At 38.2% G+C, this 26,629-nt stretch overlaps 1 protein-coding gene across 2 annotated transcripts in view; it reads right to left on the reverse strand.

The window, feature by feature from the left end:
• The window catches only part of TTN (titin), a 308,950-nt gene that overhangs the window by 264,977 nt on the left and 17,344 nt on the right, over positions 1 to 26,629 (reverse strand). For both annotated transcript variants that reach the window (XM_074967679.1, XM_074967678.1), the window contains exons 13-43: positions 24,791 to 25,057; positions 24,541 to 24,666; positions 23,218 to 23,496; positions 22,829 to 22,894; positions 22,095 to 22,353; positions 21,056 to 21,116; positions 20,726 to 20,938; positions 19,776 to 19,918; positions 18,481 to 18,686; positions 18,104 to 18,334; positions 17,262 to 17,506; positions 16,374 to 16,597; positions 16,106 to 16,270; positions 15,837 to 16,005; positions 13,556 to 15,246; positions 13,173 to 13,454; positions 12,602 to 12,868; positions 12,225 to 12,497; positions 11,843 to 12,106; positions 11,485 to 11,745; positions 10,812 to 11,072; positions 10,045 to 10,308; positions 9,687 to 9,947; positions 9,281 to 9,541; positions 8,143 to 8,403; positions 7,906 to 8,047; positions 7,651 to 7,816; positions 6,921 to 7,152; positions 5,834 to 6,118; positions 5,606 to 5,731; positions 2,385 to 2,573 (exon numbers count right to left, since the gene is read on the reverse strand). In XM_074967679.1, coding sequence (XP_074823780.1) covers positions 2,385 to 2,573; positions 5,606 to 5,731; positions 5,834 to 6,118; positions 6,921 to 7,152; positions 7,651 to 7,816; positions 7,906 to 8,047; positions 8,143 to 8,403; positions 9,281 to 9,541; positions 9,687 to 9,947; positions 10,045 to 10,308; positions 10,812 to 11,072; positions 11,485 to 11,745; positions 11,843 to 12,106; positions 12,225 to 12,497; positions 12,602 to 12,868; positions 13,173 to 13,454; positions 13,556 to 15,246; positions 15,837 to 16,005; positions 16,106 to 16,270; positions 16,374 to 16,597; positions 17,262 to 17,506; positions 18,104 to 18,334; positions 18,481 to 18,686; positions 19,776 to 19,918; positions 20,726 to 20,938; positions 21,056 to 21,116; positions 22,095 to 22,353; positions 22,829 to 22,894; positions 23,218 to 23,496; positions 24,541 to 24,666; positions 24,791 to 25,057 — 8,140 coding nt within the window. The remainder of the gene's footprint in view (positions 1 to 2,384; positions 2,574 to 5,605; positions 5,732 to 5,833; positions 6,119 to 6,920; positions 7,153 to 7,650; positions 7,817 to 7,905; positions 8,048 to 8,142; positions 8,404 to 9,280; positions 9,542 to 9,686; positions 9,948 to 10,044; positions 10,309 to 10,811; positions 11,073 to 11,484; positions 11,746 to 11,842; positions 12,107 to 12,224; positions 12,498 to 12,601; positions 12,869 to 13,172; positions 13,455 to 13,555; positions 15,247 to 15,836; positions 16,006 to 16,105; positions 16,271 to 16,373; positions 16,598 to 17,261; positions 17,507 to 18,103; positions 18,335 to 18,480; positions 18,687 to 19,775; positions 19,919 to 20,725; positions 20,939 to 21,055; positions 21,117 to 22,094; positions 22,354 to 22,828; positions 22,895 to 23,217; positions 23,497 to 24,540; positions 24,667 to 24,790; positions 25,058 to 26,629) is intronic.

A 26,629-nucleotide genomic window follows, 5' to 3' on the forward strand; every position in this document is an offset into this window, starting at 1 on the left:
GGACAGTTCCATTTTGTGATAGCTTCACTCGTTTTGACTCTTTTATCCTTTCATCTTCATGGGTCCACAGAACCTCTAAAAAGTGTTCGCTTTCTAAAGCACAAATGAACTGTGCGGTATCTCCACATTTCACAGTTTGGTCACGGAGTTCCAGGAGAATATTTGGGGAAGCCTTTCTCATTTCCTGAACAGAAGCAGTGGATACTTTCATTGTGCTTTGTGATGTTTGTGAAAGGACTGTTGTATGGAAGGTTTCTGTTTCTTTCACTGATGTAGCTTTCATGGTTAAACTTTCTGATAGAGTTTCCAAAACCTGCACACCCAGTTGGTACGATGGCTCTTGCACTGTTTTAATTTCTTTTTTATAAGCCTGGGTCTCCTTCTTTGCGAAAGGGGAAGCAACATGAACTTCTGATATTGCCTGTGACTGGATAGACTCTTTTACATCTTTCCCAGAACTTTGCCTATCTATGGCTTGCACTGTGTAATCAAGTAACAAAAAAATAACAATATTAACAAATAATGTACTTTAATGGGCCAACTTAAGAACAAAATAAAATGGTATGGATAATGAGAATGAAAGATATCTTCATGGGAAAACTCAGCATGCCAGATGCATTATGCTCTTGACACAAAAGAAAATTCATTCACGTAGATGAATGGAAAATGACTTGTACTCATGCAGTTGATACACAGCTGATGTTCGTCTCTTCTTTTCACCGAAGCTGTCCATTCCAATATCAAATAATCTGTTATGATACTGTTTAAGGATGTATTTTCTGTTAGCTTTTACAGCCCACTGTTGAGTATATGAGACAATGGTGTGACTATCACCAGCTCTCTGGTTTAAAGCGTGTACTTGCTTAGTGTAGTAAAATGTCTATATTTTCTATATATAGGACACAGTTTTGTGAGATTTGAAATTATATGACATTTTAAAGTAAAGGAAATGACAGTGGTTTATTGGTTACAGCTAATACTACCAACATTAGTGAACTAACCGCTAACTAAAAGGTGTGAAAAGAGGAAAGGAGGTAATTAGTAACAGTGGTATACAACAAACTGAATCCCTTTGAACAAAAATGGGGCTTTACCTTCGGCTGTCACTGTAAGTGTAGCTGTGCAGGTTGCTTCTCCAGCACTATTTCCTGCTTTGCAAGAGTATTGGCCAGCGTGCTCTAAAAAAGCATCTACTATTATCAGCATAGCTGTGCCTGTAGACTCATCAAAATGGAAAACTATATCTTTTGTTGGCAACATTAGCTGTTGGTTATGAAACCATTGGATTTCTGGTTTTGGCATGCCAGAGACCCTGGCTTGAAATCTGACTGATTCCCCGCTGCATACCCTGCAGCTTGAAATAGGCTGGATAAAGGTGGGCCTTTGGCCAACAGACTCCTTCTTAAGTGAAACTGATGAAGAAACATGCCATTGGGACTTTGATGTAACTTCTTCAACCTTTTTAAATCCTGAAAAGAAGCATGCCAACTTTTAATTTCTTACCCTATGCTACAATCAAAGTTCTCTCTCCTCATTTTTTTTTCTTTTTGGCTGGCAATTTTACAATATGAATCACTAATTCCATAGTTTATAAAAAGAAAAGGAGTACTTGTGGCACCTTAGAGACTAACCAATTTATCTGAGCATAAGCTTTCGTGCGCTACAGCTCACTTCATCGGATGCATCACGAAAGCTTATGCTCAAATAAATTGGTTAGTCTCTAAGGTGCCACAAGTACTCCTTTTCTTTTTGCGAATACAGACTAACACGGCTGTTACTCTGAAACCCATAGTTTATAAATTATGTTGCAAAAATAAAAAATAAATATATTTCTGGTTGAACAACACTAAGAACCGCAAGATTAAAATAACAAACCCACTAGACCATTTTCTGTTCTGAAATTTGTGATCAATATTTTCAGAATGCATAATAGTGCAAATTTATTTTCTCATTTGCACAAATCTGGGGCATGCCCTTGTTTAAGATTTTCTAATGTTTCTTAAATGAAAACATTTTATCAATACCAAAACTCTTTAGAGATCTTTACAAGGCAAAAGCTTGTTAATGGAATAAAAATCTGTTTAATAGACTTAGGTTAGGGACAAGGAGTCTACCTTGTTTGAGGCATGCCGGATGCTGCTAATGAAAAGAATTGAAAGGTGAAGTGCATGGAACGTTGAAAAACTGTGAAATAAACTTCACTGTGCATAACCTATGTCTTGGAGATGCAAGTGGATGTTGTGGACATTGTAAGATGATACTGATTAATTGAATTAAAGACATGACATAACATGACAGTGACTCACATATATTTATTAATGAATATTAGTATGGGCACACAACTGGTTTTAAAACATCATTTATTTTTTAATTGCACATTGTACCTTCCAACTTCAAGTTAGCAGTACTTGTCACTTGGCCTACAGAATTACTAGCAACAAAGGTATAAATTCCTTCATCTTCTGGATAGGCTTCTGAAATCTCCAACTGGCAAGTGTCTTCAAAATGAGTCATTCTAAAGAAACGGGATGGCTTGATCTCCTTATCTTTGCAATACCAAGAGATTTTCAGATCTGATCAAATAAAATAAAAAAAGAAATGTAAGAATAAGATACGCCTGTAGGTAAATACTTTAAAAATACATAAAGTAGAAATCACTTATATCACAGCTTTTTGAACTTGAATATTCCTTGATAATGTACAATAAGGCTAGTTTAAAGACCTGTAGTTTATTGGTTATTTTATAGTTCCGGCTTGGTAGTACGTATGAGGGAAAACTTATTTTGTGACTGCGACATTCAGTGATTAACTGGAAATCTCGCTCTCTCTTTCACCCTCTGGATACCTTTGAAATAGCAGAGGCAGAGTAGGCTTTCAATGTTGTCAGTGAGTATGAAAAATGAAAGATCCTAGCAACTATATCTTGGCATCACATTTTAAGTAGAACTCTCCATTGAGAATTCATCTGTGAGGGTAGGTGAAGAAATATGGAAGGATCAGCTCAGATGCGGGAGCTCAGCTGATGGCTGTAGGAGCATGAGGGATAGGAGAGGTGCTGTACATAAGAGGAGGGTAGCTTCGAGTCCGTGCCTGGGAGCGGGGTGAAGAAGTCTGGTGGCTGCTGGAGGTGACTGAGAAGGGGATGAGTTGGATATTGGCGTAGGGAAGGAGCAGAGGAAGTTGTAGGGAGTCCATTTCCCTTTCATTTCCAAGCATGCCCCATTTTGCAGAATTCGATGCATGCTAAGGCACATGAATATAGGTGGCTTTTTAGGGCTGCATCCACAGTATCCTGGATAATTTCACTGTATTTTGTTTTTTTAAAAAGTGCCGCAGCTATTAATTATTATTATTAATGGAGAACTGATTTTATTTTATATTTATCTTAAATCTCAAATTCCCATTTAAAACTGATCATCTAGTAGGCTACAAAATGACTCAGCTGATCCAAACAATTCAAACAAATGACCGTAGTAATCTGTTCTCCGAGGAGGGGAGTGCATGGCTTATTTTAGTACCTGAGTTCTGAGAAGCCTCCAGTTTTTTATATCCCTAAATATCTAGACCATTGGTTCTCAAACTTTTGTACTGGTGACCCCTTTCACACAGCAAGCCTCTGAGTGTGACCCCCCACCTTATAAATTAAAAACACTTTTAAATATATTTAACACCATTATAAATGCTGGAAGGAAAGCAGGGTTTGGGGTGAAGGCTCACAGCTCGCGACCCTCCAAGTAATAACCTCGCGACCCCCTCAGGGGTCCCGCCCCCCAGTTTGAGAACCCCTGCTCTAGACCTTAAGGCCAGATCTTAGATGGTGGAAATCATCATAGCTAAGGATCTGTTTTAGTTGTACTGGCCTGTGTGACGCTTATTAATGCCAGTCCTTAACTGACAAGAAAGGTCACTGTTGAGTCCAGTGAGACACCTTCTTGTCTCATGCACGAAGCCTGCTGTTCTTTCCAGATATCATACACCTTGCCAGCTTGGGGAAGAAGAGGTCAGCGCCAGTCATCAAACCTGGCAGTGAACTACATCACTAACCACACTGATCTGGCATATATAAATTATTTTAATTGTTTTTGCTGCTGTCGTAATAAAGATACAATGTTTTCAGGAAACAGTAATGTCGTGTAAACAATTTGAAAATATATTTTCAACGCTAGTATATTAGCTAAGCTAGTATAAAATATTTTCATGCTGTATTTTAGAAATATCCAAATGCATTCATATACAATACGAAAAGAACGGGAACTGCAAGGATAATGCCCCATGTGCTGTGCTGCAAAGGTACCTCACAGTGATCAACATGAACATAGAGATAATGTACGCACACTCACACACAAAATTGTGTCATGCTTTGCATAGCTGTAATTAAGATGTCAGTAGTTCCAGTATAAACTCCCATGTGTATTTTCTGAGTCTTACCACAATTTTTATCATGGAAGCAGATTTGTTTTCTAATCTTTTTCCAATTCAAGAATTTCTCTTTTAAGTGACAGGAATGCAAAAGAGTAGATGCTACTCATTTCATGCACACTTTTGCATTTCTATAACCCTAAAATGATTTAAATCTGGACTTTGGTCTGCCTATAATCCAGGGGTTCTCAACCCTTTTCTTTCTGAGGCCCTCCCCCGGCATGCTATAAAAACTCCACGACCCACCAGTGCTACAATAACTGGTTTTCTGCATATAAAAGCTAGGGCTGGCATTTGGGGGTAGCAAGCAGAGCAGTTGCATGGGGCCCCATGCCACAAGTGTCCCTGCAAAGCTAGGCACTAGGTATCTCTACAGTAATATGTGCATATTTTATTATTATTAATAGTTCCCAAGATTATGTGGGGTAATAATAATAATACTGCAGTTTAATTTATCAAACGAGTTACTATGGTGTCATAGGCAAAAATTTTAGTTATAAGATGGTATTTATTTAATTAAAACATGGTAAATTTATATAAGGAAAGTCTATTTCGAATAAGTGTAAATTAAAAAAATAGCTGATACTGGGATAAAACAAAAATGCTAATTTTGATATAATATTTTTAGTTTAATGTTTCCATGAATGGCATTGAAAATGGTACATTCTGGGGATATTAAGGGCTTTGAGGTGAAAGTCAGGGCAGATTTTTGACCTGTATCTTTAAAATGGTGTGTCAGTAGGTGGCACCAGAAGCTTTGTTCATTGTTCATGCTCATTTATAGGACAATGCTTTCTCCAGCCTTGCAGTTAGGGCTTCAAAGCTCTGCCATATCACTGCACTGACAGTTTTAAACTTCATGTAGTAGTCTGTACTCTGAAAAGCATTATAAAGGTTCACATCTGATTAAAAATGTAAGTAGTACTGAGCCCATGACCACCTATTAAAAAACTGCTTAGCATTAGGGGACTCCTAAATTTCATGTCTGCTGGCAGCTATGAGATAGTTTTTAAAATTGCTAGCTGCCAGTCAATTATACAGCCAACACCGTACTTCGTACATATATCCGATAGTTACACAATCCTCAGAAAGACTGATTTCAGCTCATGTGCTATTAGATTTGCTTTGAGTATCAGCTGAACAATTCTGATATAACAAAAATTGTATACAATTTCATTAAACTAACCTGTCCCTGTAACTCTGCACTGAAAACAAGCAGATTGTCCCTCAGAAGTAACAACATCTTGAAGTGGTGTTATAAGAGTAGGTGGATAAACTGGCACTTCTAGATCAGGAGAAACAACTTCTGGGACTAAAGAAAGAGACCAAAAGGTTAGACCACATGGAAGAGCGCACATCACAAAATACTGACAATACCATTTCAAATACACTTTAAGGAACTTGGGAAACTTACCTTCCACTGAAAGCGAAGCTGAAGTAGTGGCAACTCCATAGTCATTCTTCGCTTCACACGTATAAACTGCTGCATCTTCAGGGAAAGTCTCAATCAACAATAGAGTGTATTCTTGTGCATCATGAAGAAACTTGCATTTAAAGCCTGCAGAAAGCTGCTGCTCATCTTTATACCAGGAAATTTTGGGCTGGGGTCTACCTGATATTACAGCACAAAAGCGGGCGGGTTTACCAGATTCCACGGTGGTGGGCTGAAGCTCCTGAATAATATGGGGTGGCTCTGGAGCTGCAGATTTAAAAAAAGGGATCTAAGTATGTGTTGCTTATTGAAATTATTACAAATTTAGTAAGATCTCTTACTCTGCCAAACAAAAATACTATTGCCAAAAGTGGTCAGAATCCACAGTCCTTATTCATGCAAAGTTCCCAGTGACTGAAGATCCAGTTCAGTATTTCTCACACACAACTTGACTGGGGGATTTTCTTGGTCAAGGAATACTGAACTGGGGCTGGAATAAAGACGGCTCAAGAAAAATTGTTTTCGAACAAATAGCTGTTTTAGTGTATAAGATTTTTTGAAAGATGAAATTGTAAAAAACATCTCTGAAAACTGTTAGGTTGATCCCTCCAATACTAAATATTTGAGATATCAAAGTTAAGGGACTACTGCTTTATTTACTTTACTTAGAAGTAAGAGGGTTGACTGGCTTAGGTAGATGTAGATATAAAAAGTGCTATAACATTTTAATCAGTTATCCGTTTCAATGGAAAGAGTGGACAGGAAGCAGTGATGTAGAACAAGCAGCCCCAACTGTTCCAGGGTTCTCTCTCTGAAGTTATGCCAAATTTACAGTATTATAATGCCAAGAAGTTTTCACAGAGATACAGAAAACACAGGATAGGAAATGCAATAATGAGCAAAATGAGTGTCCACGCATTCCATTAGAGGCGCAAAGTGGGTGAGGTAATATTTTTGTTTCTGTCTCACCAACAGAATTTGGTCCAATAAAAGATATTGCCTCATCTACCTTCTCTCTCTAATATCCTGGGACCAAACACGGCTACACCAATATTGCAAACATACGTACCGTTAACATAGAGAATAATAGAGCTTCTGTTTCTTCCTGCTACAAAGGTGTATTCCCCAGCATCGTTATATCTTGTTTCAGTGATGCTCATCTGGTGGATTCTTCTTTCCACGACATATTGATATCTTTCCTCAATCTGGAAATTGATCTCAATGCCATCCTTATACCAGTGAGCATCAACATCATCTTCGTTGACTTCAAATTCAACTACAGCTCGTTGTCTTTCAATGACCTTTTACCAAGTAGAATAAATATTACAAATAGCACCTGCTTTTACAGCTGTCCTTCTGCTTCACTAAACCTTAAGGGGGAAAACTCAGGACGCTCTGAATTCTGTCTCTGCAGCAGGACACAGGATGGCCTACCACTTAGTGCACTGACTCAAAGTAACTATATAGGCCTGAGCGCTGCAGATGTGGTCTCCTCCTCCCACTTATTAACGTCCTATTTGGATCAATGAGAAGAAAGTTAATTGTCTGGTGAGAAGTATGTGTCTTTAGAATCCCTAAGGCCTATACCGCGGTGATGGGGTTGGCCCATCAGAACATGGTGGGAGGCTCTGACTGCATGACTATTGCTGGGGTTTTTGGGGGGAGGGGCAGGGATTATCTCAAATAGTTTAGGTACGCTCTTACCCCTGGCTCAATATATCCCATTCATAAGCTATTGCTCCTTCCAATGGTAAAACAACAGAACTATCAAGAATTTATTCCCTATGTATATACTGTACCTGAACATCTTTATGGACACTTCTAATACGAATATCACGACCTTCCACAACTAAGTTAGCACTGGACACGTTTCCTCCTGCTACTACAGTGTACTGTCCAGCATCAGACATCTTTGTGGAAGGAATGAGGAGGCGATGGACAAATCTCTCCCTCTGAACTTTCACTCTAAAGACAACAGAAAGACAATGAACAGAGCTACTTTTCTGAAAAAAATATAAGGAATACTAGGGTCTTGTTCTGGAGAAAAAGATTACCTGTCACCAAGCTGGAGTTCCTGGCCATCCTTCATCCACTGCACTGAAATGTCAGGTTCTGAGATTTCACATTCAAAAATGGCTCGTTTCTTCTCTACAACCTTAATGTCTTTAATGTGCTTCCTAAATTCAATGTGACGAGCTAGGGAAATACCATGGATATACGATGAGCACTGTAAACATATATCAGGAGGGCCATTAACATTCCTTAAATATACAGACTATGAAAACAAATACCTTCCACATATAAAGTGGCTGAAGAAACAGCTTTCCCAGCAACAAAACTGTATTCTGCAGCATCACCAAAGTGGACATTCCTTATGGCAAGAGAATGTGTAAGCTTTTTAGTTCTTATCTGGCACCTGTCAGTTGATTTTATCTCCACCCCATTCTTTAACCACTTGTATGTGATGCCTTCGTAGTTGACAGTTACTTCAAATGTTATTGTATCTTTCTCTTCAGCATTGATGTCTTTCAACATGGATGTAATCAATATAGCTAAAAGAAAAGAAATAGCGATATGATTTAAGAATGTGTCTTAACAGGAGCCTGAATTGCTTCACAATCCTTTAATCAGATTGCATTTAAACTAAGGTCCTTCCCTCATTGGTTTTTGCAAAATATTATAAAATAAGCCATTAATTGAAAACTGGACTTCTTGCATTTAGCACAAAAATTACCAAAAAGAGAGTGGCCTTTTCAGCATTTTATTTGGAAGTTACCACTTTTTAATAAGAAGTGTCTTTGTTTTTATTACATATTTGTTGTGAAATCAGTAAGGAAAAATAGATACAAAGTGACCTGAATAATCTTATTTTCTGGAACAAAAAAAAAGTTTAAAACTCAAAAACCAAACGCCAAAAACAAACCATATCATTCTGTAGTTGTATAGAGCCTTTCATTCAAGGATCTCAAAATAATTTAGAAAAGGGAATATTCCCATTTTATAGATGGTGAAACTGAGACACAGAGCAGCTAAATGACTTGTGCAATGTCAATGAGGCATTCTGTGTCAGAGTCAAGATTCGAGAATCGAATCTAGGAATAACACTTTCAAACGTTTCTAAATAATTTAAGAGACTAAGTCCCATTTTCAAAATGTGATCTAGCCACTTAGAAGCCTAAGCCTTAATAAAAATCAAAGGGACTTTGAGCTCATAAGTGCCTCAATCTCTTTTGAAAATGGGATTTAGGATCCTTAGGTACTTCTTTTGAGAATTTTACCCCATGTCTCCTGATTCCCATATTCCCACTCTAACCAGTAGATGGGGTGTGTTTCAGTTTATATTGAACACAAAGAAGCTTTAATCATATATTAATATCATAACTATTTTGGTAATAGAAAACACTTTGGTTAATTTTTATTTTCACTTACGGTTTACTGTCAGAGTTGCACTGACTCTGTCATTCCCACAGACAAATGTATATTCTGCGGAATCTTCACTGCTTGTGTTAATGATATTGAGCTGATGGAGTTTCCCCTGAACCACTATTTTAAACTTTTGACTCATTTCAATTTCGACCCCATTTTTTAGCCATACAGCAGGTACATTGAAATGAGATACTTCACACTGAAAGGAGGCAGTTTTGGTCTCAGGAACTTCAATACTTTTCATGGTCTTTGTAATATGTACGGCTATGAAAAAGCAAGAGAATGAAAAAAAATCAGATAGTATTGTCTTTTAAATTCTGTTTATAAAATTGGAAATGCAAAGAGTAACAGATCGTCCTGTGTAAGGACTAGTTATAATACATGAGCTAGCGTGGCATGAAATACTTACTTTCCACAAACAGCTTTGCTTTGCACTCCAGTTGTCCTACTACAGCTGTGTATTCTCCAGCATCAGAGGGAGATATATTCTGCAGCATCAGCTTGTGAACTTTCCTTTGAGAGATCATACTGTACTTGTCACTTGACTTAATCTCAACATTTTTGTGGAACCATTTGATCGGTACGGTATCATGGGAAACACTCAATTCAAAGGAAACAGTGGCATTTTCCAAAGCAGTCACATCCTTTGGCTTTTTGATTATCTTAACAGCTTAAGGAAGAGAATCACAACAGTTTATTCATACTTGTGATTTCAATTGTAAATCAGTCATTAGACTAATTGCTGAAATGATCACAAATTGACTTACTTTCAACGTGGAGTCTGGCATTGGCACCTAACCTTCCAAGCTTAAAACTGTAAACGGACTCATCAGTGATAACACAATTTTTCACTTTCAGTGTGTAAACAGTTCCCTTCACTGTAATCTCATATTTGTCATTTGATTTAAGTTCAATGCCATTTTTGATCCACTGAACTCCTTTAACATCAGAATGGGTAAGTTCCACAGAAAAAACTGCATCTTGTGTTTCTGTTACAGTTAGGTTCTTTAGTGTCTTCTTTATTTTAACAGCTAGAAAAACAATGATCAATAAAGCTGAAAAAGCAAACTGAAACTCAAAGAAAGTTAAACATGGTCATTTTACAAAACATGTTACGATCCTCTTTTATTTTAAGATCCAAAGACAAACACTTTACACACATATCATGGTCACCAATGCCTCCGCCTCCACTAAACCCCCCCCAAAAACAAACAGCATTTCCCAGCAGCTATCAGTATCTAAGATTAACATAGTTTTTCTATATTTAAAATGCTGCTACACAATTGGCAAATGTTGACTTTTTAATGGCTTACAGCATACACCGAATATGTTTTTATCAAAATATTACCGGTATGTTAAATTCTAGCATGGAACATCCAAAAATTGTATCCATTTATTGCCTCAATTTTAAATACAAAAGACAGTTTGTAATAATGATGATGTATATCATACTTAGTTTTATTTTATGTCTTAGGGCCTGAGCAAAAGGTGAATCAAGCCCTTAAACGTATCAAATCAGGACAGAATTACTGACCTTCAACGTTCAGTTTGGCAGATGTTTTTGAGGATGCCACTTTGTAGGTATATTCACCCATATCATCTAGCTTGGTGACTGGAATATTAAGTCTCCTCTTTAAACCATCTGATTCGCTTTGGAGGTGATCGGTCATAGATAATGGTTTACCATTCTTCAACCACTGACCATCAGAATCAGGATTTGCCACTTCGCATTCAAAAACAGCTTCTTGGGATTCAGCCACTGTTAGATCGGTGAGGGGCTTTGCAATGGCACCACCTGTTGGGAAGCAAAAGCACGAGTTATTTGTTCAGTGTTTCAGCTGTCTCATTAGATTATTTTTTCCCCTATCCTGAAATGCGGCTTTGCTGAAATCCACCAGCTACACAGATTCTGAGGACAACATACTGCCTTCATTTGTGCATCAGTCTACATTATGGTCCCGATTTAACAAAGCATTTAAACACCCACCTAAGAGCTGCTGAATCAAAGCCAAAAAGAAGACAGAAAAAATAAGATAGAGAAGGAGAGACAAACCTCAGGAAAAAGGAGAGAAAAGAAAAGAATGGAGAAAGGTATAGCAAGAGCAAAATTGCCAGGTGCTGCTTCAAAATATGTAAATTGCTTATTACATTGGGCACATTTTTTTAAAATCAAAGTCAGACACTTTTTGGGATTTAAGCCTACTAACCTGCTACTATAAGCTTCCCAGATGTTTTCTTTTCTCCGGCGTAAAACGTGTATTCACCTTCATCATCTTTCATCATGGTGACCACTGTCAATTTATATATTTTGCCACGTGCTTCGATTTTGTATTTAGGACTAGGCTTGAGCTCTTGGTCTTTGAAGTGCCATAAAACATCAATACCTGCATGAGATAGCTCAACCTCAAAGGACACATTCTGAGTTTCAGTGCATGTGATGTCATGAAGGCCTCTAATAATCTGAATTTCTGTAAAACAAGTTCATTAGAAATATTAGTCATGACCACTTTGTTATATTAGCAAGAAGTGTTTTAAGAAGTACTGTGCATCTTAACGAATACCTACTTTCAACTGTAAGATTGCAACTGGTTTCAACTTTGCCAACCATCAGTTTGTATTGTCCTTCATCTGATGCATGGGTCCTAGTAAGCACTAGCCTTTGTTTAGTGCCTTTGCAGACAGCTTGTATACGGTCATCAGGCTTTATCTGTTGATCGTTTAGGTACCATTTGGATGAAGACACATCAGGGACTGAAACTTTGCATTCAAAGACAGCTTTTGTTCCTTCAATAGTGTGAACATCTTTTAGTGGCACCACTATGTCCACACCTGGCAAGTCACAAAAATATTAATGTAAAAACCCCCTTAAATTAACAAGAAATAAAGCAAACAAATGACCACCCATGCCTTTGAAAAAACATTGGACTGGCTAACAATAGTCACTTACTATAAACAGAGACTCGTCCAGTGGTTGAAAGAAGAAGACTGGGAATATTAAAGGAGTAATTGCCACTATCTTCCTTTGTTACATCTTCAACTAACAACATATGTGACTGCTTGTCCAGCACAATGTGCACACGGTCATTTGGCTGAATTTCGATACCATCCTTCATCCAGACACCTTCAACATTTTCTAGGGAGACTTTAACTTCAAGTTGCACAATATCACTCTCGCAGACTTTCTGATCAGTAAGTCCTTGAAGAATGGTCACAGGACGAGCTATGAAATATGAAAGAAAAATAAATTAATCCTCACAACAGATAAACAAAATAATTATTATTAAAGCTGTAGGAAAGAAGGGGTATGTGATTAGAAAGGCTTACGCTTCATCTTCAGTTTGCAACTGGTCTTTTTGCCATCTACAACAAAGCTGTACTCTCCTTGGTCTTCCTTACTAACATCTTTAACAGTGAGAATTTGGCGACCACGCCGGGACGTAATCATGTATTTACTATTGGATGTGAGCTCCACGTCGCCACAATACCATTTCCCCTCCACATCTTCAGGGGAAATCTCACATTCAAGCTCGCCTGAGAACGACTCTGGGACTTCAATATCCTCAAGTTCTTTAACAAACTCAATAACAGCACCTGCATTAGAACATAAATACATTCACAAATGATTTTTTAAAGAGTTTTATGAAACATTTCTTATAAAAATATTTGGTTTTAAAGAAGCAAACTTGCATCTAAATTAAATATTATTTTCAAACCCTGAACATAAAATAATTTTCAGGCTTTCATGTTGCATTAAAAAATATAAACATAGTGTAAACATTTCTGCAATGTTCTATACAGCAAAATGCATGCTGCTATGTTCACTGGTGATAGCTGATTTCTTCCTGGAAGATTTTACTATAAAAACATTGAGTGATAATAAAGCTTGCATTCCTACCTTCAACAATAAGCTTAGCAGTTGTTTTTACAGTTTCATCTTCTACCAATGCACAGCTGTAGTCCTCAGCATCTAACATGTCAATCATTAGCACAGAAAGAAAGTGACCTTTTCTGTCAGAGTGCATCCTGTATTTGTCTCCAGAAAAAATTTCGATTCCATTTTTATACCATTTCACTTTGATAAAGGGTTCTGAGGTTTCACATTCAAAGGTTGCCATGGAATCTCTCTCTTTAGCAACAACATCTTGTAAATTTTGCGTGAAATTTATCAATTGTTTGGCTGCAAAATAAAAATAATATTGAGAGTTGATAACCTGTGGACTACAAAGACAAACACATTTTGTTAATGAACAGGATACATTAAAGGGATTTACACATTACCTTGTACTAGCAAGAAAGCGTGGCTTGAAGTTTCACCAGCTATATTGATTGCTTTCACCATGATGCTGGCAGAGTCCTCAGCTGTTACATCTCTGATGACCAATTCACAAACATTATCTTCAGGCCAGTACCAATATATCCGATCAGACCGGTCAATCTGTATACCATTTCTGAACCACTGGCATTCAGGGTCTGGTTTCCCTACTACTCTAACACGGAAATGTGCATCACTACCTTGGGCTACTGTCCGGCTTTGAATTCGTTCTAGTATCTTAGGAGCCTCCATACTTGGACTAAGCTCAAGCCTCTCTGGTTTGATAGCTGGAATGGTGAGTTCGCCTTCAGCAAGAAGCACTTTCTTCTCTTCCTCAGTTAAGTCTTTGGTCCAGTGAAGAAGTTCCTCTTTTGTCTTTTTAAGCATTTCTTCATATGATTCATCTTTTTTACGAGACTTAAGCTCCACAGCAGTAATGGCTTCATAATAGCCCTCCTCTGTCCTACGCTTGAATTTACTGCGCAGCTCTTCAGTCTCTTCTGTTAGCTTCTCGTGAGTAATTCTTTCAGCCCTTTTTAGCTTCACCACCTCTTTGGTAGTTGCCTCAGCAGGCTTGTCTACCTTTTGTACTGCAAAGAGAAGTTTGCCAGGCTCTGTTGCTGCTGGCTCGTGCCTGGGTTCGGGTGCCCGGCGAAGGACAGACCTGAAATCTTCCCTCTGCTGGATCTCAAGTTTCACTTTGTGTTCCGTTACTCCCTCTGGATTTTCTGCCGTAACCTTCACTTCACCTGTATCATATGATTTGCAGTCCACGATGTCCAGGTAGTAGATACCATCATAGCGGAGTCTAAATCTTTTGCTTTTACGAATGAGCTGCCCGTTGAGATACCAATTGACTTTGGGCTGTGGATAGCCAGTGACACGGCAGCGGAACCGTGCAGTTTCACCCTCCAGAACTCTTGCAGGCTCAGGGACCAAAACAATTTCTGGCGTTTGCTTCTCTTTTTGATCCTCTGTTACTCCAGCAAGGGCTCCCTCATGGGCCATTCTTTCCATCTCTTCAATTCGCTGTAGTCCCTTCCTGCCTTCCGGCAACTGAGTTTCTTCCACAAGGCTTTTCTCATCTTTTACTATAAGGGTAGCCGATGTGTGGTCAGTACCATATTTGTTACTTGCCCTGCAAGTGATCACTCCACTGTCTCTAGGATAGGCTACTCCATAATCCAGACTGCAGTATCCAAATTCATTAATCATACGTAGTCTATTGGCTGCCTCCAGGGGCTTGCCATCATGTAGCCAGTCGACCACCATAGTGGGGTCACCAATTGGTGTCAGTCTGCAGTCAAAATGAGCTGGTCCAAAGCGCTTGAGCCTTAATGAAGTGAGTTTCTTCTTAAAGAATGGCTTTTGTTGTTTTTCTTTGTCATAAAGGTCTCCCTCCTCCCATTGCTCTTGACCATAACGCAAATGGAGAGGCTCAAGCTCAGGTGCTGCAATCTCCTTTGCTCTGTATGTTCCCCTTGGAATGATTAATTTCCTTTCTGGTTCAGGTTCTGCAAATTCCACTTCAACATTTACCTTGCACCGTGTAGTGTCGCGCCCCGCTTTATTGATGGCAGTAGCGGTATACCATGCAGCATCATGCTTGACAGTGGACTCAATTTTAAGTGCAGCTTCTCCTTTAGTTCCCTCAATTCTGAAATATTAAAAAAAATACATTATTTTCTCACATATCTCCTTCACAATTAGGTCCCATTCCTATAACCTTTAAGCAGGCAAACTTCTGGTGGAATCAAAAATAATACTTAATCATGGTAGTGCCTAACGACCAACCAAGAATGTGGCCTCATTGTCCAAGGCACTGTATAAACACAAAGTAGCAATCTTTAGTGGTCTTGAAATCAGTACACATTTCATCTACTAGAGGACTGCAGATACAGAAAGCTAATGGAGGTTCTTTTACAATTTGGTTTTAAGTTTTATTGAAACTTACATAATATACATGTACAGAAACATGCAAAAGGCAGGCCTGAGCCTGTAAGTTATTGCACACTTTTAGGGCCAGATCCAATCCCCATTGAAGTCAGTGGAAAAACTCCCATAATCTTCAAAGGCCATGGGATCAGGCCCCTAGTTCCCATTGTTCCCACTCTCAATTCTCATCTAATACATTTTTGAGGAGTTGGAGACATTCAGCAAACACTAGGAGGCACTTAGTACCTTGCAGGACCAGGCTTATTGAAATCTTTACTGTTTTTACCCATCATCTTTTTAGGAAGCACTTACTTGATCTTTGGGTATTTATGAGGTACAATGATATCACTGTTCTTCAACCATACAATGTCAGGATTAGGGTTACCAGTAGCTTTCACTGACATTTTCAGTTTAGTACCCTCCTTGACACTAACATTCTTCAGCCTTTCTACAAAATGTGGTTTCACTAGATGTTCTTGAGCTGAAAGAGCAAGAAAAAAGTGGTCCGACACAGAAATTGAAATAGCTGTTTCTATACATAATAATGATGGAGTTTTTTCCAAAATGTGCAGAGTAAATACCTTCCACTGTCAAGGTCATAGAGATCGTAGTTTTGCCTGCCCTGTTCTGAGCAACGACAGTCCATTCACCAGAATCATCAGGACTAGCATGGACAATGATCATTGACTGTGTGCCATCTTCTTTAACTACTATTTTATGAGTATAGTCGTTAACAACTTGTTGACCTGCAGAAATAGACAATTTTTTTTTACACCCAGTACTGTTTCCTAACATGGAAAATACTATATTTTTTCTAAATAATTATATTATGAAAATAAATTGAGATACCATTATGAAACCAGTATGTTTCTGGCATGGGTCTGCCAACTACTTTTAGGTCAAATCTCGCCGTCTGCCCCTCTGCACATTTAAAGGAACTAGGTTTCAACACAAAAACTGGCTTATACAATCTCTCCAGTTGTCCTTCATCAGTTTCATCTAGTCTACGAGCAGGAGAACGAGATGGAGAACTACGGGCTGGAGAACGACTTGGGGAACGGGGAGAAAGAGACCTGAGGGAGGGACAAAAAAGCTGTGCTGTAGCAATGACTCCTAGAACCAGGCTAAAGCAATACATAATTCATCTCCTGTGCCCTAGTATTTTAAAACAGGTTAAAATCAATTTACCTAGGGGAAAAGGTGAGGTAAAATTATTATTTGTAGTTTGTTTCCTGTTGTCTAATCAATATGAAGAATCTGTGCAATGTCAAATAATATTACAGTTCTCTATACTTACAGCAATATTTATTTTTCACATACACACAGAGTATCTATCTATAACTGGATGAGTTCTCTGACCACTGAAATGTAGCAATCTCTGTGGTGGAAAGCAAAAGCTGTTTAACAGTGCAGCGCACAATAGGTAAAATCCCAAGTGAGGAGCAATACATTCTCTAAATTGAGAGGACTAAACCAATACCTTGTTTAGACCTATCATCTAGAAGGTGATACCTTCAGAATCACATTGCCCTGTAGCAATGGGGATTTGGTTCATACTGAGCCACAGAACAGAGTGCCACTTACTGAATCAACATCAGTACTTCCAACAGCATGGAGGTATGCCAGGACTGATGGTCTAAACTTGTTTAGCTTGGACTACATGATGGGATCACTGGACACTGTTTATTTGTAGTGGACTGGAATGAACACAAGACTTGCATATTACCCTGTACTTACCGATATCTTTTCATAACATCTGGTGCTGGCATATAACCTGGAGCTCCAACTGGTGCAACAGGTTCAATGTATAGCTTTGCAGAGCAAATGGCATTTCCTTTAACATTGCTGGCAAAGACTGTATAAATTCCTTCATCTTCAGGCAACACAACAGGTAAATGTAGACTAGCGCTGCCATCTTGCAGAACTTCCATGTGGTAGCGCTCTCCATGCTTAATGCGTTTACCATCCTTGTACCACGCAATCTGCACAAATAGTAAAAAGTAGAGTGAACCCTCATGGAGATTAGAATACAGTAATGTGTACCCATGTATGTTACTTAAAACTCTGCTAGGTCTTTCCCACTACTTTTCAACTATTGCACGGCCATAACCAACATGTAGTTGGCAAACAATTTTACTTGAAACAAGTAAGAGTAAAAAACAGCTTTTTGCAGATATGAAAATCAGTATCCAACATAAAATTAAGCATTATGATACATAAAGAATGAAACAGAAACAAGCCAGATTCACTACTATGTGACCGCTTCTCTGTGACGCATGAGTAGCGCAATACTTTGCCATAGCGTATTGGTGAATCTAGCACATTTCCTTATCCAGAACTATTGTACAAATCTACAAAATGGAAACTCAGCTTGATGGGAGAACAAAGGACTGAAAAATGTACATTGTTTTTGGAATTTGTGGTTTTCTAGCTGAGTAGGATAAAGAAGGGGTTCTCTGACAGTGAGCTACCACATCCAGTAAGTTTCCACATATAGAAGCAGGCCTGTTTCATAGGTAGATATAATTAAAAACAATATCTGTATGGTTTATATTATACATTTATAGACGTTGGTATACCTTGGGTAATGGATATCCAGTCATCTTACAATGGAAAGTAACAGCCATTCCCTCAAAGATTCTATAATTCTTTAATCTTAAATCAAATCCTGCTTCAACTGTTTCAGATTCAGGAATATCAACCACCATCTCTTCTCTGTCTTCCTCCAAGAGTTCTTCTAGGGTGGTCTTAATAATTCTGTATTCAATTTCTTTGATAAGTCTTTCTTCAAAGGAAGAAATGTGGAATTCCTATACAAAAAGAAAACAGTTTTGTGATAGATTTTGTAGAACAGACTTTACAGAGTTTGTAGAATAACTGACTTCTTACATTTGTGAAAATAAATAAAAAGACTTGAACTGCTCCCATCACAATTTAAAATGACTGAAATACTTACGTGTTCATCTACAAAAGTCCGGATCTGCACAGTGTCTTTTGCCATTTTCTTCCTAATTAGAGCTTGTTCTTTTTCATATTCTTTTTCATAGTCAGCATATAAAATAGCTGGGGCTATCTCAGCCACTTTAGGTTCTTGTACATATGCAGTCACCTGAGTTTGGTACATCATTTCTTGTTGCGATTTTATGTAGACCTCATAATCAGCTAGGAGTTAAGTACACATTAATTCTGGTAAGTCACTGTCCATTTTTACTGGCATAAATGTAGAAATAAGCTGCAGAAGTTATCAGTTAGTAGGTGTATTATTTGAAACAGCGTTTCAGATGGTTGTGGAACAGGTGCATATCCTGATGCTCTGTGAGAATCATTACAACAGGTAGACACTCTGCCCAGTCTTGATTAAAATGCCATAATTTATATGTTCTAGAACAGGTTTTCTTAAGTATGGACCACTTCTAAAGAGAGAGCTCATCAGCTCTCAGCCTCCTAACCATACCTTCACACCTTCTCTCTGGGAACTATTGTACTTGATGAATATCTATGTGGATATCTAAATAGTCTAAATTAGTTTCTTTTTCTAAAGCACATATCCCAGTTCCTTAGTTAGTTTCCTTTCCCCAGAGCCCCAATGCCAAACTTCAAAGGTCATATACTGTGCAGAGCATTAAGAGCTCTGCAAGAGGAGAGGCTCCTGTAGCTACGCTGAATAGGAGATTCTAAACTCTGCATGAGCCTAAGGTTAAATATTCTCTCCCTCCTGCAGAAATCCCCAGTGCCACAGAAAAGTAGCTGTAGGCACTCTTCCTCCTGCAGAGCTCCCAGTACCTTCTCTTTCTCTGGGGTAAGGAGAGGAGTGTGGAAGAGAGCTAGGCCTTTGTACCATTCCTTACCATCTGCTTCTATAGAAGTGAACACTTTAGGTGAAATCCTGGCCCCACTGGAATCAAAGGGAAGCCAGGATTTCACCCTGTGACCTGCAAGTGGTTCTGTACATCATCGTGGTTTGACAACTGCTATGAAAGTGCCCACAGATTCATGACCTCCTTTAAGAGACTCACTTAAAAGAAGAATGCCTCCATTTTGAAACTATTTAATGGCTCAGAAAGAAAAAGAAGCTACTGCAATACCTCATCGACCATTGTGACCAGTCGGTTTTTATTATATCAAACAGAGTGGCACCAATTTGCTAATCTTAAAGCAAGTTAAAGAAACTCCAGTCTTATTCTTCCATATTTTTATCACTGACTTTTTTGTTAATCCCTCCTCCCCCACTATCCATGCACATACATATACCTTCTTCCAGTAAAGAGGCTGATGCAGAAGCTTCTCCATGCTTATTGCGAATAACAATAGTGTATTCTCCGGCATCATCAGCAAAGGTCATCGAAATTTCAAGTCTGCATTCCCCAGTCTCTTTTTTGTAACTCAGTTTGTGTCTTTAAGAACATAGAAAACACAAATTCTCCATAATTCTGATCAGCAGAACTCTTCGCTTATTTACTTTTTGAAAGATCTATGACTATTACTCCTTGAAAAAGCCAATGCTTTGATAATTTTTTAGGCCAATATCAACTCAGTGGAATAGTAGAACAGCATAAGAGCAATAACAATACTGCAACCAGAGCTCAATTATTCCCTATACCTATAATAATAATTGAACTCAGAGACAAAAGGCAGTACTGAAGTCTTGAGGATTCCATTATCATATACAATATAACCTTCCCAATATCAGAATTTTTATATTCAGGGAGCTTTATGCCTGGAAACATCATTTCCGTCATTTTCTATAGGTGATTATATCATGATACATTTCAAGAATGCCAGAAAACGTACTCAGATGGCTCCCTCACTAAATATTTCCTCAATTCTACAGAACACTGCAGAGAAAATTCAAACCAAAGTCTCTCTCTCTCTATATATATATAAATTAATGTGTATGTCGATTTTTAGCTCAACCTTGTATTTATAATTGCTTTTCTAGCCTTTTAAAATATATATTTTATAACCCACCAGAGCAAACATTGCATCCCATAACAGAGAAGAACAGCCGGATGGGTTCAAATACCTATATGTTCAGAAACTTCGGGCCATATTAATTCCTGATGACACCCCACTGAAATCAGTGGGGTTACACTAGGGATAGATTTAGTCCAAAGCGGATAACTGAATTCTAATGTGTGTCAAATCTATGGAAGTATCATTTGCACATCAGAGAAAGAACAATGTTTAAGTAACTTATATACCTGTAGCCAGTAGTAAGAGGTACCCCAGCTTTTTTCCAGTAGATGTGTGGCTTTGGGTTGCCCCCAATTTGGCACTCAAAAATGACACTTCCACCTTCAACTAACTTCTGAATTATAGGTTTGGTTATAAAATAAGGAGCTGCAGCTTCTCCAAACACTTCTTGTTCTGCAATAGTGGTATCTACCATTACCACATCTTTTGACTCCATATAGCTGGAAGAAGATTTCAAAGAAGGCAAATGAGCTGATGCAGAAGGAAATCACAAATAAATAAAATGGAAGTAACTAATAATCACAGTATGAGCAGTCTGCTTAGAAAAGTAACATTACCGTTTCTCTTCTGTGACAGCCTTCACAGAAACGGCTTCTCGGCTCTCAATCTCCTCAGAAACTGTAAGAAAAGTATGATAATGTTGATGCCAAAATATTTTGAAAGTGGACAAAGCAGCTAAGAGGGAGGGTAGTTTTGCTGACTGAATTTAAGGGTCAGGTATGTGCACTGGGACAGCGCATCAGGAATCTTAGCTTGCTCATAATTGGCACCCAGGTGACGTGGGGTGTCTCCTTCCTGGCCTCTTCAAACCAGCCTAGCTGTAACAGTCATAATCAAATGTTCCTGAGCTATTTAGTACCCTTCACCTTTAATGTTTTTCTCTCTTGCATATTATTGGGCTGTGCCGTTGTTGTTTCTATGGTATTTGCCAATCTGATAGGACCTATATGGCCACTTGCCCTAGTGGGGCATGGGATGTTGGGTGTGCCGTAATGTTCCTTTGGTATGTGGGTTTTGAATAGTCTTGAATATAGCTCAGTAACAAAGCAAAGTCTCTCTCCCCCTCTCAGATACTTGTGATGATCCTTGAGTATGCTCACAGGGGCCCTTACCATTTATTCCTTCCATGTAGGATTGCATTTTTAGGACACTTACTAGTGCATGATGGTCTTGACACTAGAGGCTGAAATATTTGTCACTGATAGGAGTAGGGGGACCCCAGAATAGTAGGGAGATGGGGAACATGTCCATATCTTCCTCAAAATAGGCATCAACTGAGCCATTATCTGTACTGATGGGACTAATGTGAAGGGTGGAAAGCCCACATATCTCTGAGTGAAAACAGGGATGGGGGATGTTGCAGGTAGTGTACAATACTAATGGATAGTCCTTGATTTTTGCCCTAGGCAACACAAATCTTTTATTAGGTGAAGAGACTAGGTGGGAGTTGCTGGCAGGTTTAGCAGCCCTGGAGGCTGCGATGGGTAAATCAAGACACCTGCAGCTGCAGAAATACTAGCTCTTGGGTATAGAGAAGTTGTAATGAAGCCATTTTGACTAAGCAAACTGTATTCTTGTTGTGAGAAATCTACTTGCCCTGCACATGTAAGTGGCATGAAGTGCTAACAGTTCCAGCTGCATTGGTAGCAGTGCAAGTAAATCTTCCACTGTCTTCTGCAAAGGCTTCACGAATCACAAGGCGAGCAACTCCTGCTTTGAAGGTAATCTGGAAGTCTATGGAACTCTCAATCTGATAGTCTTCTCTGTACCATGACACAGTTGGGGCTGGATGGCCAGAGATGTAGCACTCCAAAGTGACAGATTCGCCTTCAATAACAGTCATGTTTTTCAGACCCTGTATCACACAAAAGTATTTATACAATGAATATGACTCTTCACTAGTAAATAAATCATTTCAACCGTACAATAAAACAGTCCTGAAACTTACAATTCAGCATCTATATCAAAATGAGGCACTGATGTGCAGTGCCCCAAATAAATCAGAGAGAAGAGACATTTTCAAACTACAGCTTTTGAAGTTGGAGTTGGGCTGTCTGAATATGTTACTCTTCACAGGGAAAATCTAGAGGGAATTTGGTCTTTGTGAGATACTTGTGAGAATTCACTTGTTCAGTTCAGCAAAGATCATTCTGATAGGTCACACAGCTACAGAGACTGGCAACTGACTACAGACATGAGAGATGGTGTCAGAGCTCCAGAGAGCAACCGAATGTATTAAATACATGACAAAAAGGGGGTAAAACAAAGCGTATCTTAAAAGGAATGAAAGGCAAAACAATGTAACCTTTATCTATATTTTCACTACTTACAGAGACTAAGGTTGGTGGGGTAGCAGGGACTTCTGCTGGCTCAGGAACTCTAGCCATTTCTGTTACCTATGACATTTAAAGCAGAGTTACTAAACATCCCACAAAGTGAAGGAAATAAATGGCAGACACACCATAATTGATGTAGGAAAATGTTTTCTTGCAGACAGTGACTGCTGCTTGCTGTGACAAAGTGATGTTAGGATCTTAGAAGTGCTTGTGCTACTTGCTTTGCACAACCTACGACAGACAAAGCTCAGTAGGGATATTTTAAAAGAATAAGCTTGTAATGGTGGTGGGGGAGAAAGAACTGTAAACACATTGGGTTACTCTCTATTGTTTCTACGATGTAAGTCAATCAAGATGATTTTGGAATTCACTTAATGACAAACCTTTGCTTCACCTTCTTGCATTAATTCAATGTGTTCTTCCCGTACCACACCACCTGTAATGCTCACACTTATGTCTCTTTTGGTCTCAACATCATAACGACTCTTATAGGCATCTGCTGCCTCTCCAAAGGGAAATTGTGGAGAGACAACCTTCTCTGCCATCACTCTGGTTTCAGGTGGCTTTACTTGTGGTGATTTCACAGGTCTGGTGATCTTTTGAACAGAAGTTGCTGATAACTCTTTTTCCAGGGTAGCCATAGCAGATCCTGCTATTGAAACCTAACCAATCCAAGAGAAAGAAAGTTACAGTTGTGTTACTCTTATTTTCAAAAGATGCACTATGTATTTCCCAAGCAAGTCAGTATGACAAATTACATAATAATCTGTTACTTCCTTATTCACATATTAGATAAGCTACATAAAGACACTTTCAACCCTCCTATGCTGTAAAATAACATAGTTTTTAAAATATATATACTTATATGCAGACTTAAAGTTGTATATAGCATTTGAAAGTGTTCTATTATATTGTGTTAGAATTATGGTCTTTAAATAGCAACATAGCTCTTAAAGGGAATGTGCTCTGTTGCTTTCTAGGCTTGAACTTAGATTTTCACTAAGGCATCACAGAACTAATTATATGCCAAGAAGTGATTAAAATACCTGAAGAGATTTCAAAGTGCAACCTTTATGCATAACTAAGTTGGATTGTGTCCCTAATTTAAAAAAAAAAAAAGATGAAAAGAGCTCCTCAAACAGTAGAAAGGAAAAAATAACATGAAATGAATACAAACACACATGGTTCTTTATGAGGCCATAAAATATAGTTTGGATTAGGGATGTAGAGCATGTTCATTCCTGAACTGGTTTAGTATGCAGTAAAACAACTGCAAAAAAAGAAAAAAAAGTACTGCTACTGAAGTATTTCTTTAATGCAAGAAGTTGAGCACGAATCAGGATTTTTTCCTACCCTTTAAACAGGGTGAAGGTGTATGCCAGGCATGTAGCATTTTAGTGTAAATACCACATGTTTTAGCTGCATTCCAAATATATGAAATGGTTGGGGTTTTAAAAAAACCCCTATAAAATCACTTTTTGGCAGGATTTCACAAATAAAGGGCATACATTTATTTGCACTATTATATTTTATTTACTAGGGAATAGGGCAACACAAATCAAAGATAGCACAACCTCTTCCCCCACTTGGGAGTAACACAGTATTGTATGGGGAGGGGGAAGGAGGGGCATCAATATAGAAAAAATGAGGTATCAGTTATTTTGACTGAGCTTGCTGTTTGCCCAACACCCTTCCTCCACTCTTACCTCGTAAGTATGATCTGGTTTAGGAACAGTAATTTTTGAAACTGTAAAATGAGGACTTGCTGTCCGGGGACGTGTGTGTTCCACAAGGGCTGCTTTTTCAGTTCTGGTTTCTTCTGTTCTTTTAATCTACATTAACCAAGAAAATGTTTGGTGAGTATGTTGTGCTAGTCACAAAACTGCAAAATAAAAAGTTTCATTTAAAAAAAAAAAAGACAGCCAGAGAAAGAGTGCAATGTAAACCAAGTCTAACCTGTGTTGATATATGCATTCCCATTTTTTCGGTGGTAGAAACTTTTGTTTCAGAAGGAACATGTACTGGTTTGGTGACAACATGACGTTCGGCTGGCACCTCAACAATGTGACCTGTCATAGTACGCTCTTTATATCCATATTCCAAAGCTGTCTGCTCAGCATAGCCTTCTTCATCATGCTCTAGCTCCCAGGGCTCTCTAACACGTGCCTGATCAACTGCAGCAACAACTGTAGCTACAGCTTCAGCCTTTTTGTAAGCTCCAATCTAAAGATAACATTTACAGAATTCATACAAATACCCATGGTGATGACAAAGATTTGTCTATCTGGCAAATACAGAGTACATACAAGTTAGAGAGAGACAGAAAATGTACATACATTATATAGTATGGAAAATATGCAGACTGTATTTATCCACATGTGCATTTCATAGTCACTCGCTGTAAATATATATTTCTACTGAATAGATATGTATACACACTGTGCACATGCATATTTCTATATACAGTACACAATGTATATTAAATACTTTGCTGGCACATTTGTGACTATGATACGGTATGTATAATATTTAAAAAGCTGTAATTTCTGACAGCTGCACATAATTCTATATCAGACATTACTAAGAGAAATGGTCAAAATATGTATCTGATGTTTGACGTGCAAACACTGCATGGTCCATTCGCACACAATGAGCCTTAGTAAATATATAGCTGTAACTTCAATGCAAGGAAAAGTTGTGCTAATGTATTTTACAAGTTCTTAATAGGGAAGGATAACTGAAAGAGTGTTTTGGTAAAAAGGAAGTGGTGCTTTTGTGCCAGGATGTAATTTGTTTTTAACTTCCTGATCCATAATTGGTTTCACATTTGATGTCAGTGTAATTTGTCCATTATCAAGCTCTGGCTTCGTCAGGAGCAGATATTTGAGTAGTGACTGCTGCTGTTTTTTCAGTATTATAATTTACCTGGATACAGTATATAGTAAAAGAGCATGTGAAAAAATTAACACTTTTAAATAATAAATTGCCTTCCTTCACTCAGTTTACATACAGCTTTAAAAATAGTTCACCACGTGAAGTAATCTCTCTAAGCTAGGTCAGACAGATTGTCTGCAAAAGTTTGTTTTACTATTGATAAGGCTTTGCACTCTAAGGACTGTATTATTCAATGCTAGTGCTAACTTCAAAGGAAGTGCTTATGGCAGTGTTGAATCTGGCCATAAATTCACACACCAAAGAACTGTGAACTCTGTACACACTGAACCCTTGGTGTGTATTTTATCTGATTTTGCTTTTTCCATTGAAAATTAATCAAAACATTTTGTAAACATACCAGTGATGTTTTCAATTAATTAATTACATTAAGAAAAAAGTGGACCATATCCTGTAGTTCACAATTATGTTACTCTCTCACTGATGATAGGACTCAGCCCTATTACATTAGAATCCTCTTAACTGGCATAGATACCAGTGGAAACAGAAACAAACAATGTTCCCCTTTATCAGAGGCTTATAAGAATATCCCGGGTGGAACTGAATTGTTTTAAATGTATGCATTGTACGAAGAACAAAAACAATACAAATCCTGATAAAGTGAGATCAGCTGGTCAATTAACCATAAAATTAAAAAGGGGAAATAGCCTATACACTAAATGATTTCAGAGACAGAAATTTACATAAGCAAACACCAGTTCAGCGTTATCTACTGAGACCAGGCTTTCAAAGACAATCATAGGTGGCTCCAGTTAAAGTGATTTTTTATAAATGGATGGGCCATTAGTTAATTTTCTAGAATTATTGAGATTCATTACACTGAATCTGTTCCTTGTCAAATCA

Source organism: Natator depressus, chromosome 11 (genome assembly GCF_965152275.1).
Source record: "Natator depressus isolate rNatDep1 chromosome 11, rNatDep2.hap1, whole genome shotgun sequence".
NCBI classification, from domain to species: domain Eukaryota; kingdom Metazoa; phylum Chordata; order Testudines; family Cheloniidae; genus Natator; species Natator depressus.